This window comes from Coptis chinensis, chromosome 5 (genome assembly GCF_015680905.1).
Source record: "Coptis chinensis isolate HL-2020 chromosome 5, ASM1568090v1, whole genome shotgun sequence".
NCBI lineage: Eukaryota > Viridiplantae > Streptophyta > Magnoliopsida > Ranunculales > Ranunculaceae > Coptis > Coptis chinensis.
The window spans coordinates 63,726,894-63,747,571 of NC_141460.1; the positions used below are offsets into that span (position 1 = coordinate 63,726,894).

At 35.7% G+C, this 20,678-nt stretch overlaps 2 protein-coding genes and 1 long non-coding RNA gene across 7 annotated transcripts; all 3 read right to left on the reverse strand.

The window, feature by feature from the left end:
* Window positions 1–2,200: 2,200 nt before the first annotated feature.
* On the reverse strand, window positions 2,201–2,995 carry LOC147498301 (putative F-box protein At5g55150). The gene has a single exon (XM_086563203.1). The coding sequence runs from the start codon at window positions 2,993–2,995 to the stop codon at window positions 2,201–2,203; it is 795 nt and encodes a 264-aa protein (XP_086419329.1).
* A 5,913-nt stretch (window positions 2,996–8,908) lies between these two features.
* On the reverse strand, window positions 8,909–10,569 carry LOC147498302 (uncharacterized). Of its 4 annotated transcripts, none has more exons than XM_086559039.1 (4): window positions 10,419–10,569; window positions 9,664–10,043; window positions 9,429–9,570; window positions 8,909–9,319 (listed from the first exon to the last, which is right to left on the reverse strand). In XM_086559039.1, exons 2-4 carry the CDS (start codon window positions 9,842–9,844, stop codon window positions 9,301–9,303), a joined length of 342 nt encoding a protein of 113 aa, XP_086415165.1. In that variant the 5' UTR covers window positions 9,845–10,043; window positions 10,419–10,569; the 3' UTR covers window positions 8,909–9,300. The 4 variants fall into 4 exon arrangements, with proteins under 4 accessions (XP_086415165.1, XP_086415163.1, XP_086415164.1 ...); XM_086559037.1 differs by having other exon boundaries at window positions 9,664–10,109; XM_086559038.1 differs by having other exon boundaries at window positions 9,664–10,132.
* A 1,924-nt stretch (window positions 10,570–12,493) lies between these two features.
* LOC147498303 (uncharacterized) lies at window positions 12,494–16,725 on the reverse strand. 2 transcript variants are annotated; one of them, XR_015194270.1, is made up of 5 exons: window positions 16,431–16,725; window positions 16,051–16,105; window positions 15,897–15,964; window positions 14,145–14,297; window positions 12,494–12,568 (listed from the first exon to the last, which is right to left on the reverse strand). It is a non-coding gene; the product is annotated as an uncharacterized LOC147498303 (long non-coding RNA). The 2 variants fall into 2 exon arrangements; XR_015194269.1 differs by lacking the exons at window positions 15,897–15,964; window positions 16,051–16,105; window positions 16,431–16,725 and adding an exon at window positions 14,605–15,231.
* Between the last annotated feature and the right edge of the window lie 3,953 nt (window positions 16,726–20,678).

Genomic DNA, 20,678 nt, shown 5'->3' on the forward strand with positions numbered 1-20,678 from the left:
ATTTTATCCGTATTTTAAGGTATTGACTACGTATGATTATAATTTTTTTAAAACTTAAATTGCATGATACATTTTAAATAGTTTGTTTTTTTTATTACTTAAAATATACTTCTATTAGGATTGTGTTGGAGCAATAGATAGAACTCATATCCCTGCATTGATTGGTTCAAATGAGAGAGTTCCTTTTATAAATAGGAAAGGAATTGTTACGCAAAATGTTTTGGTGGCATGTTCGTTTGACTTGCAGTTTCAATATGTTCTTGCCGATTGGGAAGGTTCGACTACAGATTCACGTGTTTTAAATTCAGCACTAACAAGGGAAGACAAATTGCAAGTACCTGAAGGTACATAATGCTTATTATTATGTTAAATCTTGTGGATTCTTTTGTCATGCTTAATATTCCAAAACCCTTTATACTATTTGAACATGTTTATGATCATAATGCTTAATTTTATTTAATTTGAAATGTAGGTAAATATTATTTGGCTGATGCGGGCTATGCCAATGCACCAAATTTTATTGCTCCATTTCGTGGCACTCGTTATCATCTAAAAGAATTTGGAGTGTTGCATCCTACAAATTACAAAGAGCTATTCAATCTTCGTCATTCATCTTTGAGGAATACTGTTGAACGTATCATTGGAATCTTGAAAAAGCGGTTTGCTATTTTGGCTCTTCCACCTCCATATCCGTTTGAAACACAAGTAAAGATAGTAATAGCATGTTGCATTCTAGACAATGATGAATTTTTTAATAAGGATCAAAGAGAGCAAGAAGAACTTGAAGGAGACTCTGGAATGAGGAGATAAGATCTAGAAAACCTTAGTAGAAATAGAATACGAGAAATTGGATCAGATTATAGAAAGTCTATTGCCATTGCAATGTAGAATGACTATTGTGACTATCACAATGCAAATTGATGTAATACTTTTGATTTTGCTTTGGATTTGTTTCATGTTAATAATGAAATGACCGGTTATACTTGTTTCTAATTAAATATTTTGTGGAACTTTTTTTTTTTTTGGTGAGAATATAGACATTGTATTTAAGTTATTATTTTCTTTTTGATTTATAATGTTCTATTATTTTTTTCAAATATGTAACAGGTTATCAGTGTAACAGATACAATGTGAACCAAATAGTGGGCACACTGAACTTGTGACAAAACGATTGGCAGCCAAACAGCTTCTAGATTAATCTGCTTTAAGTTGCACATCTACAGAATTAGATCAGCTAATCTAGGTTGGCTACTATGAATTTTTCTACTGCCAAACAGAGCCTTATGCTTGAAGCAGTTGTTCCATGTCATCGTTATTAAAACGGGAATTCCTTTCCCTATTAAAAGGGGAAATTCAAGCAAAACTAACACGGGAATCCTTCTCCTACTAAAATGAGAATCACAATTCTAAATTAGGTCAACTATTACAACGAGATCTCTTCCCAATTAAAAGCTTAGGTTTTTAAAGGACAGTTAAATGATTTTGTCACAAAATTTGTATATGTTCCTAAGCAAGTTTTCAAACCTACAAGCTAGTATAGAGTATAGGGTAGAGTGGTAGACAGTTACTGGGGTAAATCTGAATTATGAGCACACAAATGGGTAGATAGTGCAGATCGATATCCTTTGAAAGGCATATTATTCAATTCCAAAGTGGTTGCAAACTTGCAATGGTCGGCTTAATCAAAATTGGGGGACACCACTTCGTAATGGCTTTCACTTGGTCATATTCAATTTTGTCCATCAAATTAAATTCAATTTTGTCCATCAAATTAAATTCAGTTTTGTCATTCAATTTAAATTTAGTATTCACGAAGCCTTCGGACTCCAATAGGATAAGTGGTTCATATCGTTTGTTATCCATGTTGAAAACTCCCAATTCATGATTCATATTTCCATATCCATACGTAGAGAAGGATGCGACCAAATGGATGCAATTTGGTTTCCATCCTAGGAAGTCTGAAGCTGATAGGGAGAATGAGCAAGTATCACCAACAAACACCATACGATCGCAAAGGCTCTTCATCTCAACCCACTGAAGCTCAACAAGGTCCAGCTTGAAGACAAGAAATTCAGGAGTAAAATCATTTTCGTCTTTCTTATAGTCATTGTCATCGTTATTGTCATTGTTTATGCGCATATCCCTATTCCTTTTGAATAGGAACCGATCCAAGTCATAGTAACAATGTTCCATAGCCCTTTTAATTAGTATCATCCCCAGCAGACTCTACAAGATACTTGGGGGTAAAAGTCTCACAGCTAAAAGGGCATGGTGCGACGGTTGCCAGCATGGCCTCGCTGGAATTGTTTAGGTCACAAGAAAAAACATCTCCTTTTTTATCGACAAAGCAAAACTGATCTCGATAACAAATAATGTCTTTCACTGGTTCATAATCCAAGTGTACGTGGGTCCAAGCATTGTCACCTGGCCTGCAGAAGACTAATCTGCCTTCACCAGCGATTGCCATGACTAGAAAGTTGGGATCTGATGCTGGGTTGGCAGACAAAAAAGCTTTTTTAAGACAGTCTGTCAAAGTTTCAATAAAAGGGAGTTGGATCTCATTATCAACGGATAGGAACGGATTGAGTAGACAAACATCACCGTAGTAGTCAACAGTTACCAACCATCCACGTCTAGAACCACATATCTGCAAATTACGGGGTACATGTAACTTGGATTTGTAGACTCTTTTCTCATTAATGTTGTACAAACTTTGTGTTTTAATGTCGTTGAGTTGAGTAGGAAGCATGAGCATAGGAACTTGGCGGGGTATATGGTGACGAATGTTGTGATAAACAGATTGCCATAACTTACAAACTGCACCAAACCTGATGTAATCCTTGGCATCGACCAATTTACGCCCAATTTCATAAAAAATATGGTTAGGAAGTTCCGACCAGTGAACCACTCTAACAACATCATCACATGGGGTATTGGGCAGGAAAAGAGCCGCACTTCCAAAGCATGTTGCCTCTCCATCTTTAATCTGATCCATTAAGATGAGAAGATCGGAATCTATATATGTTATGATAATACTACTAAGATATTATTATTAGAAAGAAAAGACGACGTACGTTCTTCTACAGTATCACAAGGCATAATATATATAACTCGGTGAAGCTAAGAAAAAGTTCCCTAATCATGCACAGATACTAATTCCCTAATTGTACTCTAATAACAAAACTATGATACTTACATCCCGAATAAACTGTAACCCACATATACTGTCATACGAGAAGACAATAAGCAAGCCTACCTCAAAAGACCAACGAAACGGATCCTCCTGAATCTTGATTGATCCCTTGGTTGGACTTAAACACACTAGGCCTTGTCGGCTTCCCATTAAGAAAATAATCCCATGGTCCATTAAAGAAAAATAGCTACAGCTCGGTTAGAACTATCTAATACTTATAAAATTAGAAAACAAGTATGAAACCGTACTGTGCATCGCTCTCAGATAGGGCCCCACTTGAAAAGGGGCCCCGGTCCCCCAGATAGGGCCCTACTTGAAAAGGGCCTCGTCCCATCCCCCCGAATGAAGTTTATGGATCAAACTATATATATGTGTTGCCTATTATAAGAGAAAGGGAAAAAAATGAATTTCTGGGCATCAAACTAGGCTTAATTACAGAAATATGTAACGTACTTAGGTCCATTTAACACTTGTATGAATATACAATTTTTTTTAACAAACATATCAATGTATTATATTCGATTTCACAAAAATAGCAATCTGTTAACATCCGTCAGTTAAGTGATGATGTGTCCATTTTTTTTCAATTTCGTTTTATTTGTATTTTCCACTCCGCATACCACATCAGCATTTCTACCACCTCAGTGCCCGAAACTAACCCATATAACCCATTTTCGAACCCATTTACATATAGACCCATTTACCAAAAAAAACTAAACTTGGCCTCATTTGTTGGCACCATAGCCGTCTTTAATTCAAATACTTTAGTAAAAAGCAACTTCAACTACTGAGGGAATATAAGTGGCCAGTTTGTTTTGGTTCCTTTATGCAGACTGGGTGAATATTTGGAATCACAGTCTGGAGTAGGAATTTTTTTTATTTTTTATTATTTTTTTATTATTTATTTTTTATTTTTTTTATTTAATTTATTTATTTTTTTTTATTTATTTATTTATTATCAAAATGTGAGTGATCTACTGGTTAGAACCTTACACTTTGTTCATTTTAATACATAAAACCTTTGAACTGGCGGCGGCTGCCTTTTAAAGGCACTATCGTCGGAACTCTTCTTCTCATCTCTATTAGAAGTCATCTTGGTGCAATTCTTATGCACTTTGAGAAGATTCTCATTGAGGGATGTTGGATTTGATTTGATTTCTGAATGGAAAACCAATTATGTATGTAAAGGTACAAGTTTTCATTGATCATGGGTAGAGAGGATAGGTTTGATTCCTCATGATCCGTGGAAGTCCTACTCAGATCGAGTTGTGAGAAAGCATCGCTCCATTATCGTGGTTGTTCTTGGAGTTTTTGAGTTAAGTAGAGTTTGTATCTGGGGTGAGAACTAGAGATGGCAGGCTGAGAAGGTTTGAAGGCTAAAGTTTGGGACTTGATTCAAAGCTGTGTTTGGCTGGAAACAAAAGAGGAGATCGCAAGTAGTGGCTGTTTTTTAAAACAACTGTTCTCTATGGGCGGATAATGTAGATAGATTGGGATTGAAAACTTGTATCTTGGTTGATGAACATTGATATTATGGTTGAGTTTGGGTTTTTGATGAGAGGAGTTAAGGTCAAATTTCTATTTTTTAAGCTGCTTTTTTAATTTTGAGCAAATGTAGCAGATCTGATCTTAAAAACTGAATAGAGTTCAAAATCAGGTTCTTAAATATTTGTTTGGAGGCTACAAAGGGGTACTTTGAACGTGAAATTTGTATTAGCTTCTTGATATACGTAAAAAATGATAGTTCTACTCACGAATAAATGATGAAATTCAAACGGAAGTAAAACTAAAACTGAACTTAGACTATATTTATCAAAGATTTATTCTACTCTCGAATCTATCGAATAGGGTTTAGTAAAAGATTCGTTCCACTCCTAGTTCTTTAGCATTCAATGTTTTCTAATATTGCGAGTCTATCCAAAGTTAGTGAGAGTAATGGTGGGAATTTATGCTACGATGTGAATTCAAATAACAAGATACGCTAATTCAAACTACGGAAATGCTAAATTGATACTATATGATAAGGAATTAGGAGGGATTGATTCCACCTTAACTCGACTTAATCAACTAATAAAGATTCACCGTGATCCAAATTTCAATGCTTTCGCATATCAAAATGGTAATTCTAATCCCTAATTATACATGGCAATATCTACCAATTAATAACTAGCATATGAAGCAACCAAACCCATTCTCATGGTGAACTAATTACTTTCTAAAATTGAATAGATTATCACTACGATTTCTAAGTTAACAAAAATCAAGCTTCATCAACCCCCTCTAATGGAGGTTTAGCCTAGAATCATTATGCTATCATTTCTTATTGAATTCAAACAAGACATCATATAAATGTTCTAACTTTACTAAATTGAACTAAACAATAATTCAAATCTAAATTAACAACTACGAAATAATTAACAACTAAGAATCAAAATTAGATCTAAGTATTTAAATAAATCAAAACCGAAATTATGAAGAACTCACTATTTTTATTAATCTAATGAAGGAATAATAATGATTCAATAATCTAAATTAGAACAAGGTATGAAAACTAATTAATGAAATGAAAACTAGATCTAAAAACTATCTCTAATGGCTACCTTCTATCTAACCTCAGTATCTCTTAAGAGCTAAGTCTTGTGTGTGGAAATGGAGGAGACCAGATCCACATTTTCGTGCATGGGCTGAGGAGCCATGTTTTGGGCTGGAAAATTGAGCCCAAAACCCAATCTCTTCAGTCCACAGGGCCCTTTTCAGTTGGATCTGACTTCAGTGGGATTTTTGTCCACTTTTTCTCCTCTAATTAGGTCAAGGTTTGGACCATTGGAAATCTCTTTCTGAGCCGGTCGTTTTGACATAAGGTAGGCCCAATTCCGAGGACTAAGTCCAAAGATACGGTCTTTGGAAGTTCTGCTGACTTTTGTGTGCTGTTTCTGCCCGCGTTGACTTTGACTTTTCAGCTTTTGATCGGGCTTTACAAAGGCTTTTTCTCCTTGAATCTTGGCATTTAATCATAGAACTTCTTAGCAACCAACTCTTGCTCCTTTATCTCGCCAAAGTGGCACATTTCTGCACATAATTGACTTCAATGCCTGAAATACATAAAAACATGTAATCAGCATTAACTCTTATTTATTACTCGCATAATTAGTCTAAAAGTATTATTGTTAAGGGGTTAAAACTACAATTTTGGGCTCTTATCACTTCTAGATTTGGAAATTTCAAAGCTTTGAGATGGGGTTGAAACCAACTAAGGAGCTGGTTGCAGGCGGGTAGGGATGGCGGAGTTCGGGTCGCACAAATCCATATTCAATCCTTACGCCTGAAACATGTTGGGCTCATAGCAATACATAAAGTCTTGGGCTTTATCAGTCTTTGGGCTTTGCTATGTTGGTATTAACCAAGTTAACCATGGCCACAGCAACTTAAAACATGATGGACCAGGATACTACTGGAGAAATCTCACTACAACATCACTCATATTTGGAGGGAAGCTGATTTCAGTGCAGATTCGGCAGCAAGCAAGACATGGAGCAACACTGGAGAAAGAACAACTAGAAAATCTAGATCAGTTATACTTTAGATTCATCTAGAGTCCATACAGATCAATTGCATGTAACCCCCCTGGTACTGTAATGATACTCTGGTTGCCATAGAATCTAAGAAATCCGAATTTAGTTTCATTTCTTTTAACCATGTATTTCACGAGGTTAATAGAGTTGCAGACTAATTAGCTAGTATAGTGAAGGAAAATAGCATTTGTACGGTCCATTTTGGGCCTCCTCTAGATAAATATTTACAAGCCTATGTAAATGAGGATGCCAGCGGACAAGTCTATGGCAGAAGTCTTTGAATTTAATACAGGTGAGGGTCTGCCTAACCCTAGCTTATTTGTGGAAAAAAAAACTTCAACTACTGAGAATTAATTCTTATCGGTCCTTGCTTTTAGTGTGATTATTATTCTAATACGTCTTATATAAATTATCGGTGTTCACAAGTTAGAGGGTGATTGCAATCACATGGTTTTCTTTCAAGTTTTGATATTGGGAGGGGAGGGGGGTGGTGGGTGGGGGGAGGAGGACAATATCAATAAATCTGGGCACAGAATACATCAAGACCAGAGCAAAAAAGCATTAAAAGAATGAGAGAGAGTGTTAGAAGTAATGCGAATGCAAGTGTGCACGTTGATGATTTCTTGTTTTGCATTCGTGAATATCTACTATTGCTTCTTGCCATTGTTTGAGTTTTTTTTAGATCTGGTTAAGTGGTGTGTGTGTGTTAGAAAAAAAAGAGACTAAGGAAGTAACGTTTACATTTCTAGCTCATAGAAATATATAAAATGCGACATTTCAAGAAGACTCTGTTTCTTTGGCTTGGGCAAGGATGCGGCGACGCGGCGAAGTATGTGGGAATTCAGTTTACATGAACGGCTGCACAGACAAATAAAGACGGCTACGGTGCCAACAAATGAGGGCAAGTTTAGTTTTTTTGGTAAATGGTTCGAAAATGGGTGAAAGAGATGATGAAAATGGGTTATATGGGTGAGGTGGTATGCCAAGTGAAAAATACAAATAAAATGATAAGAGTTAAATGAATAGTCTACCTACGAAATGAACTACGAATCCAAAACGTAAGTAAACTAAACTTATCCTTTTACGTGTCTATTATCAAAGCTTCTACTCTCGATGCGAATTGCACTAAATGGAGTACGAAGTTCGTTCCACTCCTAGTTCCCTAGCATGGATTGTTTTCTAAGTCTAACTAGTCACTCTTAAGTCAATGAGAGCTTTCTGAAGGGTGTTATACTCGATGAAACTAAAATGAGTCTACGTTGAATTTAACTACGAATACTATGGAAATATGCTTGTTTTGAATCTAGATAAAGGATTAGAGGGGAATTGAATCCACCTCGAATCCAACTTAATAACCTAGTATAGATTCTTGTATCTCGATTCTCACGTTCTTACGGCAAGAAATTCGAGTTCTAATCCCTAGTGTTCATGGCATTTCTACCGAGTACTAACTAGCATGTGAAGTCGTCTACCCATTCTCATGGCGAAACACGACTTTCTAGAGTGGAATAGAATCTACAAACAATTCTACACTAACAACTAAGTTTTCATCAAGGCTTCATCAACCCCTCTAATGGAGGTTTTAGCCTTGATTCATCAAACTAACAATTCCCATTAAATCTAAACTAAACATAATGAAAAGATTCTAACTTTATGCGATTTCACTAAACAATAATCGAAATCTAATTAATAACTATCACTACACCATATGGACTGATTTGTAACGGATATGCATCCGTCACTAAAAATATTAGTAACGGTTATCTTGCGTTGACACAAAAAAAGTGACAATCTACATAATGAGATATTAGTCCGTTTATTTTCCGTTACTAAAATTAGTCACGGATAATATACGTTACTGAAATTAATTTCAGTGACATATAAAAACCGTTACAATTCATTTCCAACGTTTATTAATTTCGCCCAACGTTTGTTTGCAACTGATAAAGTGTTGGTATTTTCCGTTTCTGACATTTACTAACCGTTACTAATTTTCCATTACTAACGGTTATATATCCGTTACTAATTATTTACATTCCTAACGATTTTCTATCCGTTACTAATTATTTCTCATTTATTAAAAAAAAATGGTTTTTCTGGCCCTTTTATGTGAGGTCACCTGCACTCTTTTCAGTCTACAATGTATCAATTAAATTCTTTCATTCATCAATAACTCAATCTAACAATTAAATTCTTTCTATTCATCCACAACGAAAAGTAATGAAGAACAACATAGATGTTCTAAACACCCCGCCCCGCCAACCAAGTAAAATAGCAAAGTTTACACAAAAAGACATTTTGCGGCGAAGTTAGTTCCCTATTTGCTGATATTATTGCACCTAGATTTGAAAGTGGCGGCACACTTCAAAGGTATACTTCTCCATTACTATATCCAGCAACGACTTTACTTCCAAAGGGGCATGCCCAACATGAAGAAGTAACTTTCTTTGTTTCATTCGATTATGACAGCATGTTTCCACCCATAAGAAGAATTCCCTTACTTTCTTCAAGTCCCCATAATACAATAAGACCATCTCAGAAAATTATAAGTACCCTACATAGAAACAAGAGTCACAAAACAATATAGGAGATCATAGATTTGCCAAAGCAAGGATTGAAAAACGAAACTCTTCAATCTTTATCGTTTACTGTTACATTATTACCTGACATGGGTGTTGTTGTCGCCATGCTTGGAGCTCTCCTCCGTATCTTTGTCCCCACGATCTAACTCGGCTTGAGGCTTTGAGACGTTATCATCAATAGTGGATAAGGATAAGGAAGTCGCACAGCTTACTGCACAATTATCTGCAAGTAAACAAGATGGCATCAGAAAAAAAAATGTAACATGTGCTCCTACCTTCAGGAGTTTGTAGAACCTTAATTGTTGTTCATGCTTACCTAATTGCGTCATAGGACTACTCTGACCAGGTGAAGATGTCGGAATCATGAAATTCTGATTGACATAGGTGTGGGAGTGAATTGGGGAGGAACGAGAACCAGTTCCAATAGAAAGATTGCGACGATGGTGCTTATTACCATCAAAAAGGTGCAGGCCCATCAGTAAAGGGTGTTCATACATCTACACCATTGGAAATAGTTTTACGGGGAGTAAAAGAATCTCCAATTCCTAAAGCAAATGGTACGCTAATCCCTGCAACAGCAGTGGCAAAGGCTTTCTTTCCAGTTTGACGTACGGACTTTGGGTCTCATTCTACGCCGACCAGGAAGCGAAACAAGAGAAGACTGATGTTGGCTAAAGTATCCAACACTGTGAGGCTCTAGCTTGGCAGGAAAAACATGATGAAAATGAGATTTATCACTGATGGTCCTAGCAATACACCTCCCTGGCATTACGTAAAGAAAGCATCTAACATTAAAGAAAACAAAGTATTTTATTATGTAAATTCCATCAAATAATACAATTTTAACAGCAAATAGAGATATATGTCAATCATACATGTATTATGCTTTTAGCTTTTAGCTTTCAAGAAGCATCAATGCACTATTATTCAAGTTTGACTTGGCTAATGACTAGGAAAACTCGCCTAATTTAATTGCATATTTGTCAACCCAGTAATTTTTTATCTTCATTCTTAAAAATTGTCAGAATAGAAATCAAGGTAATGTAATTAAAATCAACAGAAAATACTTACAATAATCTCAGCGATTACACGAGGCTGTCTCATAGGCTTTAGAAGAAGCGCAAGAGTGGGAGACGAAAAGTACAAGACATATTTGCAAAATGATAAGAGGGAGTGAAAAATGAAGAGGATTATCACCGTGGAATACTCCACTAGATCGGATGTCGCCTCGCTTCATTGGTAATGGGCATGGCTGTCTGTAACATTAGCCGCCATTGCACCACCAAGATTCACAAGTATTAAATTCTTATTCTTTCAATTCAATACCTGTCCAAAAGAAACAACCATCAAATATAATCGAAAATTTCCTGCCATAAGACCATAACTCTAATAAACTCGATCAAACTAGTAGTATCATTCTAGTTTGTAAATATATTTACCTTGAGTATGTCTGTCATTTCCACTCCAGCCACCTGCCTTTGTTTCTTCAGCCTTTTTAACCCTTGGATCAGAAGGCTCCATCTGGGGAGTCTCCTGAGATTCCAATGAATTCCAGTTACCGGTTCTAGGGGACTCACTTGATGATTTTATTGTGTTCCAACCAACAGATTTAGACGACTCCGACTCACGGGACTCATTTGGTTGACCCCGCCGAGATTCTATATGGTATTAGCAATGTAACCAAACAATCAAGAACAAGCATAATGAAGCATTGACAAAGCACGTTTTTACAAGTCAGTAAACAGTGCCCCTTCATATCCATTACTTTCCCCATGTATGGAGTGCACAATCTTAATCTCAAAGTTCTCTTGTGTACTAGTTTGAAAAATACATATCAGAATAGACAACAAGCAAGTTTACAAGTACACAAGTTACAAGTATACATGCTGAGCAATGCTAACAGACATTGTATCAAAAAAATAGAAAAGAAAAGCTTAATGTTATCTTCCTCATCCTCGTCACTTCAATTTTCCATATCATCATTAAACGACAACCTCAAATTCCCGTAAGATTGGCCATTCAGTGCTCTCTTTCTAACTTGCATTGAATATAGAGTAACAAATAGATATGATCAAAATAGATTGGATACATAAAGTATTTCACTCAAACAACAAATAGATGAAGAAGGCTAACCATTTACAAGAAAAGGAGTCTTAGAACATAAATAACTTTAGTACCAAAGACCTTCAAATAGAATGAAAGAGTAGCTATCAAACAGCAGAGGACTAACCCTGTTCGGAAGTCTACAAGTGCAAATCATCAGGCCTTATATTCATCAAAGAGTGATACTTTAAAATTCTAAGCTAGAGGCGGACTATTACTACCACGCACCAAAAAGAAGGGATCGTCTTCCAAATTCTATCGGCTTTTAGATTCTCAGTTCTCATTACACAAATCAGATCACATTATACCGGCCAGATAATAAATCGGCATCAATCAAGTATTACAGAACATATCAGGTGATTCTAGGTTTCAAGTCTACTAAAACTCGGACCATGCCAATAAGCAAGCTTGCCTCAATTTAAGAGTGATAGATATATTCAAAATGCTTTACCTAGAATATAGCAAGTAAAATATATGCGATTGTCGCGGTAAACCGCATAAAACACAACAGAGAAAAAGCTTATAAGACTTGAAAGGCCGAGATTGCCAAGGTAATACATCAAGACATCCAGGGCCAAACCTAGTGACAGACTTTTATGATTTTTTTTTTCCCCAAGATTTTTACAGTTATTTATTGCCCCATTTCCTCCCTCTCTAGGTTAGGGGACAGGGGAAGTAAAAGTGTATCATTAGAACATTATTCAAATAGCAAGTCCATTGGTTATAAGCTTCATGACATTCTTAGCTTTGTTTACTGAAGTTTCTGACAACACTTCCCCTCTTTTCCCCTCCCCATAAAAGAAAAAGAAAAATACCAACACAAACAACAATGGTTGAGTGATCTTTTCTGAAAGCTAGACATGAAATAGGTGATTAAGAGGGTCCATGTTCCACACTTCCTACCTAAATGCTTAGCTTCAGTGGTTTTCATAACCACATACCAAATCAAGCATGAACCTAGAAATAATAATATAAAAGCTTTACCTGGTTATAGAAATGCGTTGGCATCGACATGAGAAGAATGAAAGTATTTAGCTCCATCGCGCATCATTGCCACCGACAATAAGCTTATTTTCATCAAAGCTAAGTTGAGGGTCCTCTAGTGGTGAGCTGTGTGCCTATGCATCAAATAGCCAAATTAAAACCTGGTCATTGAAAGGAAATAGTGAAGCTAATCCATGGTACAAGTTTATTTTGTAAATTATATAAGCTATCCATGAGACCATGACATAATAGTTTTTAGTTAGTGGCTATGAAGCACGGACACTCCTCTAAGGGTAATGTATCCGTGTAATGGGACACGTATCCGACACCGACACTCCCGATAGGCCTCCGACACATGGCGTCGGATACTTTCGATTTGGAGTGTCGGTTTATTAATTAATTTATAGAATTTCCGACCTCCATGGACACATTGGGGACACGGGGACACTTCTACATTTTACTCTAAATTTTAAAAAGTGATTAAAATACTTAAAAGAAAAACATGACTTGGTAGGAGTTTTATTTCACTCTTGAAATAAGGAGGCACAATGCACAACTGCACACTTTTGATGATTGCCAAGTTCTTTTTAAGTTTTTATATATATTTATTATGAATCTTCTGTAATTGTTATTTATTTCGTTGGCATTAGCTTGCATTTTTGGACATGTATGTTGTTTAATCTTTTAGAGTTAGACATGTTCAAAACTAGTTTTCATATTTTGATTTAAACTTAGTGGAGAGGGTTAAATTTCATGAAAATATATATATAAATTTTCTTTAACGTGTCCATGACGTATCCGGGCTACGTATCCGTGTCCACGTAATTTTTGAATGATGTCGTGTCCACGTATCCGTGTCGTGTCATATCCGTGTCGCGTGTCGGTGTCCGTGCTTCATAGGTTAGTGGCCCATCTGCTTAGTGGCCTTATCTGCTTTGAACATTAAATCTTATGATTTCTGTTTCTTATTTAAATGCCGGCCTATTATTATTTGGAAGGGATAGTCAGATGGACTGGTGATGACCCATGAGCTGTGAAATTTTCTTGATTGGAATAGATATTCTGAGGATTTTTGTTAGATTACTATGAAGGCAATGAAACTTGATATGCTAAAAATATCCATATTCTAGCACAAGAAACTTACTGAAAAAACATACTGCCAACAAAATATCCATAGGGATTGGTGCTGACTCGTGAGGTTTTGTTGATTGAAATATATATTGTGAGGATTTCTATTAGATTATTAGGAAGCTAAACTTGATATGTTATAAATATCCATATGCAACACAAGAGACTTGGTGAAAAACACACTGATGACAAACATAATTAAGTAATAACTAAGAGGACCAGAATTCCCTCGAGATGGAATTTACCTTACTAAGTCATATAGCAAACCACACGGTTCTAAGAGAGCCAAGGGAGTAAAATACTGATGGCCATCCAAACTTATGTATCAAAAAAGGGGATAATGCTAGGCCAGTTACTGAACCAAGGTACATCCCAGTATCCCACTATATACAAGAGCTAACGACTGACTTCTTTTTTCTGCTACAGGAACCCACTTTGATAGAATATTATTCATTGCAGGCATGGCAACACCCCAAGGTATTAACTGAACATAGCCAAACAGAACGAGACTATAAGATATGAAATTTATGCTAAAGCAAAAAATAAAATGTGAGGAATATTAAGTTATAAAACTGGCCTCACCAATCCCCATGAATGCACGCACAACAAGCAAAAAAGGCAAAACGAGTTTAGCAGCAATAGGCATGAGAGCTGTGGCAATAGACCACCAGATTACGGCAAATCCCAATACAAACTTCCCACCAACTGTAATGCTGCCCATATACCTCCAGCAACCTTTAATCAAATTAGTATTAGCCACATGTTCATTGCAAGATAAGTTTGGAGTTTGTAATGTTCATTACAAGAATGTCTTCTTTTCCACAAGTTTTTCACAAAAAAATTGAAACCTTTTGGTTTCTTTCAATTATGGTTCAATTAGCTAGTGAAGACTGAGAAAGACCTAACAAAACATAAGCCAGGCATCAAAGCTTAACACCATAGATCTGAAATTCCCAACCCATTAAAAAAAAAAAAAAAAACTGGATATGTTGGAGTTCAATAACATGAAGAGATGAACAGAGAGAAGAAAATCAAAACTTACCCATTCCACTATCTTATATTCGGATTCGAGTTCGAGTGAGAAGAATGGTTATGGCTTGTTGAAAACGAGAAGATGAAGTGGAGAGGACAGGATCGAGATGGAAAGAATATGTACTAAAGATGGATGGGGACAAGTGGCTGAGATGAAACTGTAGGAATTATCAGGAAGGGGGTGAATTAGGTTTGCAAAGGAAGCAGGAGTCTAAACGCGTTTGTGTATCCTAGTAGTTATTTTTAGTGGAGTTGTGGCCCATGGGACCGAAAACTAAATAGGTCATATAAGACGGTGACATAATGTGAGGGAGTATGTAACTGTTTTGGGAGAATAGTCACATATAATCGTCAATACATGAACCCTTTCCTAGAAAAAGGATTTGTGACGGTTCTAGATGCAACAGTCACAAAGCCCATTTCTTTACTAGTGGTCCTACATCATACCACCTATTTCTTAAGCAATAAAATCAAATAAATATAAAAAAAATAAGCCACCATATAATATCTAATAATGATTTCACAATAATGCAACAAATATCCTTGCCTAAACAAATATCCACTAAGCAACAATCTTACTACCTGGAAAGAAACTAAGGACTTATATTCAAGAGAATGGATAAGCAACAAAACAATGGAAAAAAAAAAACTTTAGCCTAGTACCAAAAGACACTACCAAAAACTGAAGGCCACAAGAAGACCTAGCTTGTTTAATGTGCATATAACACATCGGATAAATATCTCAACCCTTAAATGCATAAGCCTGCACAATAATATCAAGTAATATACATAGCTATTTGATCCAAATCCAACCTTGACATCAAAGACCAAAAGTTTTATATTGGAAAGTCCACGAAACAATAAAATAAGATGACAATTTATCTGCCTTAATAATATACAAAGTGTTATGTGATGCAAGACTTAGCATGAGTAATGAAACCACATTCCAAACAAAAAAAGCCGTTCACACCAACACAAAAACTATACTTCATTAACTGAAGCTTGAACTTAAAGTTGAAGCACAAGTAATTACTAGTTGCTAACGATGATTTTATTTTTTGATGTGAATCTAATGCTCTAGTCCAAGACAGTCCTACATTAAGCTACAAGAATATTTTTTAAACATATATTATCTATCAAACAATGCCAATATTATTTAGAAAAACCTCACTGATTATAAAACCTGACAATAAACTGAACATGAGAACACCATATATGAAGCTATAAAGATGCAATATTTTACTTAAAAATTTAAAGTTTAACCAAACCCATAAGCTACAATCTTAATGTCAAAAACACTACCTTAGGGTTGTTACCTTGAGTAGATCAAACACTTAGTAAGAAGCAAGAACAGCAACGACAACAAGCACCTTCAAAATTTTAGAATATTGAACCCCAAATCATGAATTCAAAGCATTAGAAATTCAAAGCAACAACCAATAAGAGAAATTGGTACCTTATGAACAGAGAACTGGAAAAGCTATAAGCTTGCTTGATATCTGAATTAGAACCTTAAGAAACATAGATAAACTTGTTACTTAGAAACTTAGATATCAATCTTTAACTAAATTTAATCAAAATGTCATTTTTTTTTTCATTTTAAAAACAATCGTTTACTGGATTCTTTAAAAACAAGCAGCCAAAAATTAAAAATGCTCGGCAGATAAGGAAAACCCTAAAACCGTGACCAACAATTACTTACTTCAGTGGAAGAGATCATTTGCTCAATAGATCGAACAATTAACCCTAAAATGAAAATATCGAAACCCTAGCCATACAAAATCAAAACCCTAAATAATTTGAACAAAGAGGGAAGAAGTGGAGAGGACGACTCACCTGCTAGTGAGGAATAACTCGTCCAAGCTCATTGTTTTCTCCTATTTTTCAGATGAGCGCGAGAAGTGAAAAACTCCCGCTTGAGTTCATTTTTTTTTTTTTCGTATTTCTTTGTTTTTTTCTTAGTTTCTAACATATCTCTAAACGTCACTAAATATCTGCATAAATGTTAGAAAATAATTCAACTAATTTAGCAACGGTTGAGAGTATTGCTAACGGATTATAAGTGTGATTAACTTCGTAACGGATGTGTAACTGTTACTAATGATAAATTCTAACTGTGGCCAATTCACCCAAATGGTGTAGTGTATGAAATGATAACAAACAATAATGGAATTTAGATCTATAAATCGAAATGGACAAAATAACTATTTTTATTATCTAATCAATCAAGAACAATAATTTGAGAGTTTAATCTAAAACAAGAATTGAAATGAAATTAAACTTAATTAATCTAATGAAAACTAGATCTAGAATTAAGGTTTAATGGAGGCTAACTAATCTAATTTATTTTCTAACCTAACTATCTACCATTAACAAAGAATGAAGCTTTTGTTTTATACATTCAGATCCAAAATCGTGCATGGGCTTGGAGCCATGTTTTGGGCCGAGAATCGTGCCCAAAACCCAATTCTTTTCAAATCCAAAAAGGCCTCTTCAGCTGCAGTTGACTTCCACAGACTTTTCGTCCACTTCTGCTCCTCTGATTGGGTCAAGGCTTGGACCATTGCAAAGCTCTTTCGAGCCGGTCGTTTTGACATAAGGTAGGCCTCAATCCGGGAGTCTGAGTCCAAAGATATGGCATTCGGAAGTTCTCTTGCGACTTTTGCTCCTTTATCTCGCTAAAGTGGCACATTTCTCGCACATAATGGACTTTGAAGCCCTGAAATGCATAAAAACGCGTGAATCGGTGTTAACTCTTACTTATTATTCACATAATTGGTCTAACAAGTATGATTATTAAGGGTTAAAACTACAGTTTTGGGCTCTTATCAAACCACCCCCCAAACAAAGCATTTTGCTTGTCCTCAAGCAAATATGAGAAATTAGAATAAGTGACCAAAAATGGAGTTCTAACTACTCGTTTATTTGAGTGCGATTGCATTGACCATATGCAACAAGGCCTTAAACCACTAGGAATTCCCTAGTGGACGAGTTATAGCCTCGTGAGAGTTTTCCAGTGAAGGTACTCACAAACTTCATCTATACTACAACGACTAAGAAATAAAACTATTGTATCCTTATTCATGCTCAACTATCTATACATCTCTCTAGCAATTGAATAAGAATAACCAAGTCAGAAACCTAAGTTAATATATGCATAATAATCTATCATCTACAATAAACATATACACAATGAGTAGTACTATAAAATGTTTAGCAGGTTTGTTTCTGAGAACTCGGAATAGCGTCCTTAAGTAGGTTCTCACAATAATAGTCAAGAAACAACACTCTGATTTTTCCACTCAAGTTTCGCTACTCCAGTGTATAGTGGGCACACTTTACCTTACAATCTCAATGACAACAAGGAAGCCGGGGTCAATCAAGCACATCTGCCACTTACTATCACACTAACCTATTCCTAATTGAGCTAGAGGTCTTTATTAGGTGTTGCGGGGATTAGGAGATAGTTTAAGAAGGAAGGAAATGGATATTCAAAAGGACAAGTCTGAGATAATAGAGTCTTCAGATTATGTAACTTAGAAAAACCTTGTTATTTTCTTTTTGCTTCTACACTTTGTTTCCATCCTTAGCCATATTTTTTTTTTTTTTTTCTTTGGCTTTTGACTCCCTTTTATTCTATTTTTTTTGAGTTTTTATTTTATTTCTATTTTTCTTTTCTTTGGATGGAAACTTCTTTTCTTTATTTTCCAAGCAACTAACAATTTTTTTTTTTTTTTTACACGTGTTTTTTCTCTTCTTCTTTCTTCACTCATTCTATTCTCGGACTTATTCTAAATTGGGTAGGTTGATTTATTCTTTTTTTTTTTTTTTGTTTTTGTTTTGTAACAGGGGTAAAGGAATTGTGGTTTATGGAAGGGCTAATGAAAGGGCTCGAGTGGCGACTAGCGGAAAATAATTCATAGGTTTGAATTTCTGGCTATATCGATCCAAAGGCCTAAATTCTCGCTTAGGATATGGTTTAGTGATCAAGCAAGTGGACGTGTGATTTCTCTATCCGGATTTTACTTCTCCCTTGTGTCATTTCTCAAATGTTTCGCTCATATAAGGCTTTAGGCTATATTCTCACGAGATTTGTAGAATAAGTACTCTAGCCTAGATTTCCAGAAAACTTACTCGCTAACAATCATAGATACTCATGTAATATATTTATAGATAGATGCAAAGATTATTACCTACGATTAACCTAACGTTTCTAACAATTATTCCCGATGCAACAGCTTACGGAGACTTCTAGATCGTTAAGAGCATGGAGAAAGAAAACAATACCAATATTCCTAAGTGTATAGGATACTTTTTATTTATATTTTTGAGTTTTTGAAATTTTAACTAGAAAACAAGTGCATATTATACATATCTATATCCTAACAGATGACTTAATTACACGTGTTTCTATGCCCCCCCCCAAACAAAAAGCATGCTTTGTCCTCAAAGCATTTAAATAGAGAGGGTAGGAAAAATACCATTGAAGCGCGTGAAATTCAGGAACATCTGTAAAACAAGGTTAGAACGTACTAATATAGGAAATAAAAATTGACGCAACTCTATAAGAGTTCCACCCATTATGGGGTTAACAGAATGAAATTGCTTGGGACATAAGCAGACACTAACAGAAACTAAAACTTACCTCCACTCCCGGACATGCATATTATCTACCCAATAGCATCATGGGTCTTGTATTTCAGCGGGCATGGCAAGTCCAAGAACAATTGCTAGCAAGACCCATAAGCGGTTCCTAGCCTACGTGTGTGATCACCTCACGAAACCAAGCACCATAAGTAGTGCTTGGGAACAAATCTTTGAAAGACTGTTCGGTATTATTATAGGAGATGTCATCTCAAAATAACGCTCTGAATAGCTATGAATGATCCGAAACTACCCGTGAAAACTGGAATTTTTCTGGTCCACGGAGTCGGTGCGAAGGCTCATATAAAAGGCGCGAGTCAGCTCTGAAATTTTAGAATTCCAGTGTTTTAGCGAATGGTCAGCTCACATGAAGCGTGCGCCTCTAGGTCCAATGGATGATGAGGCGTGGTCGCGCTCAGCTTGAAACTTGCGCCTCGAGCAAAAATTCAGAACAAAATATACTGAGGCGAAAAGCGCTCTGTAGAAGCCGAAGCGCTTCGGAGTTGCTGAAAATTGAAAATTGAGGCGAAACGGGAGTGAAAGGTGAGTGATGGAAGTTAGGTGTAGTGTAGGTTGTGAGTGTAGAATGAATGAAGTTTATATAAAATCATGCTGGAATAGATAACACCACCCCAAACAGTTTGGGAAGGTGGGATCAACATTAACTAATCACGCACAATGAAAATAACGACATTATATTCATATTGTCATTCAAACAACATTTCACTACAAAAGTCAAAATTAACTCACGAATTTAACAACGTAATATCCTATCTACTAAAAATAATAAAAGACAACATCAAAACAACAAACAAGTAGAAATCTAGCTACTCTTCAAGGGGAGCGAGGGTGGGGGTAAGAATAGGAATTTGAGTGATCAAGAATGGAAAAACCAAACACCCCATCCCCAAACAAATTTTGAAAACAGGTTTGTAAAAATTTGTTTTAAAACGCGGGTCTTTTAAAGTCGATTCGAGACTTGCTAGATTACTATTTTTATATATCTTTACACTTTTTACTTTTTATGAATTAGGTTTAATATAAAGGAAAACAATAAGCAATAAAGACATAATTCACACCATAGAGAAACATGACTCAAAAATCGAGAAAACATGCAAGAGTGGAAAACGTGAATTATGTGAAAACGTGGACTTAGGATCCGGTACTTACAGCCACACACTCCATAGGGAGGGCCCGGTTACCTGAATGGTGCACTCAATAATATATTGAAATGAAAGGAAGTGCACCAAACACAGAAATTGAGTCGTTTATAGTCAGATACTCGAGACTTTATCTAAACATATGTATGAACATGCAGTTTATCATATATCAACAACCGAAATAGTTGTGGATCATTCCATAAATAAATATCACAGCAAACATATCCAAACACAATCAAGCACCAAGATTTCCTAGGACACAGCCTAGTGGAATGAAAGC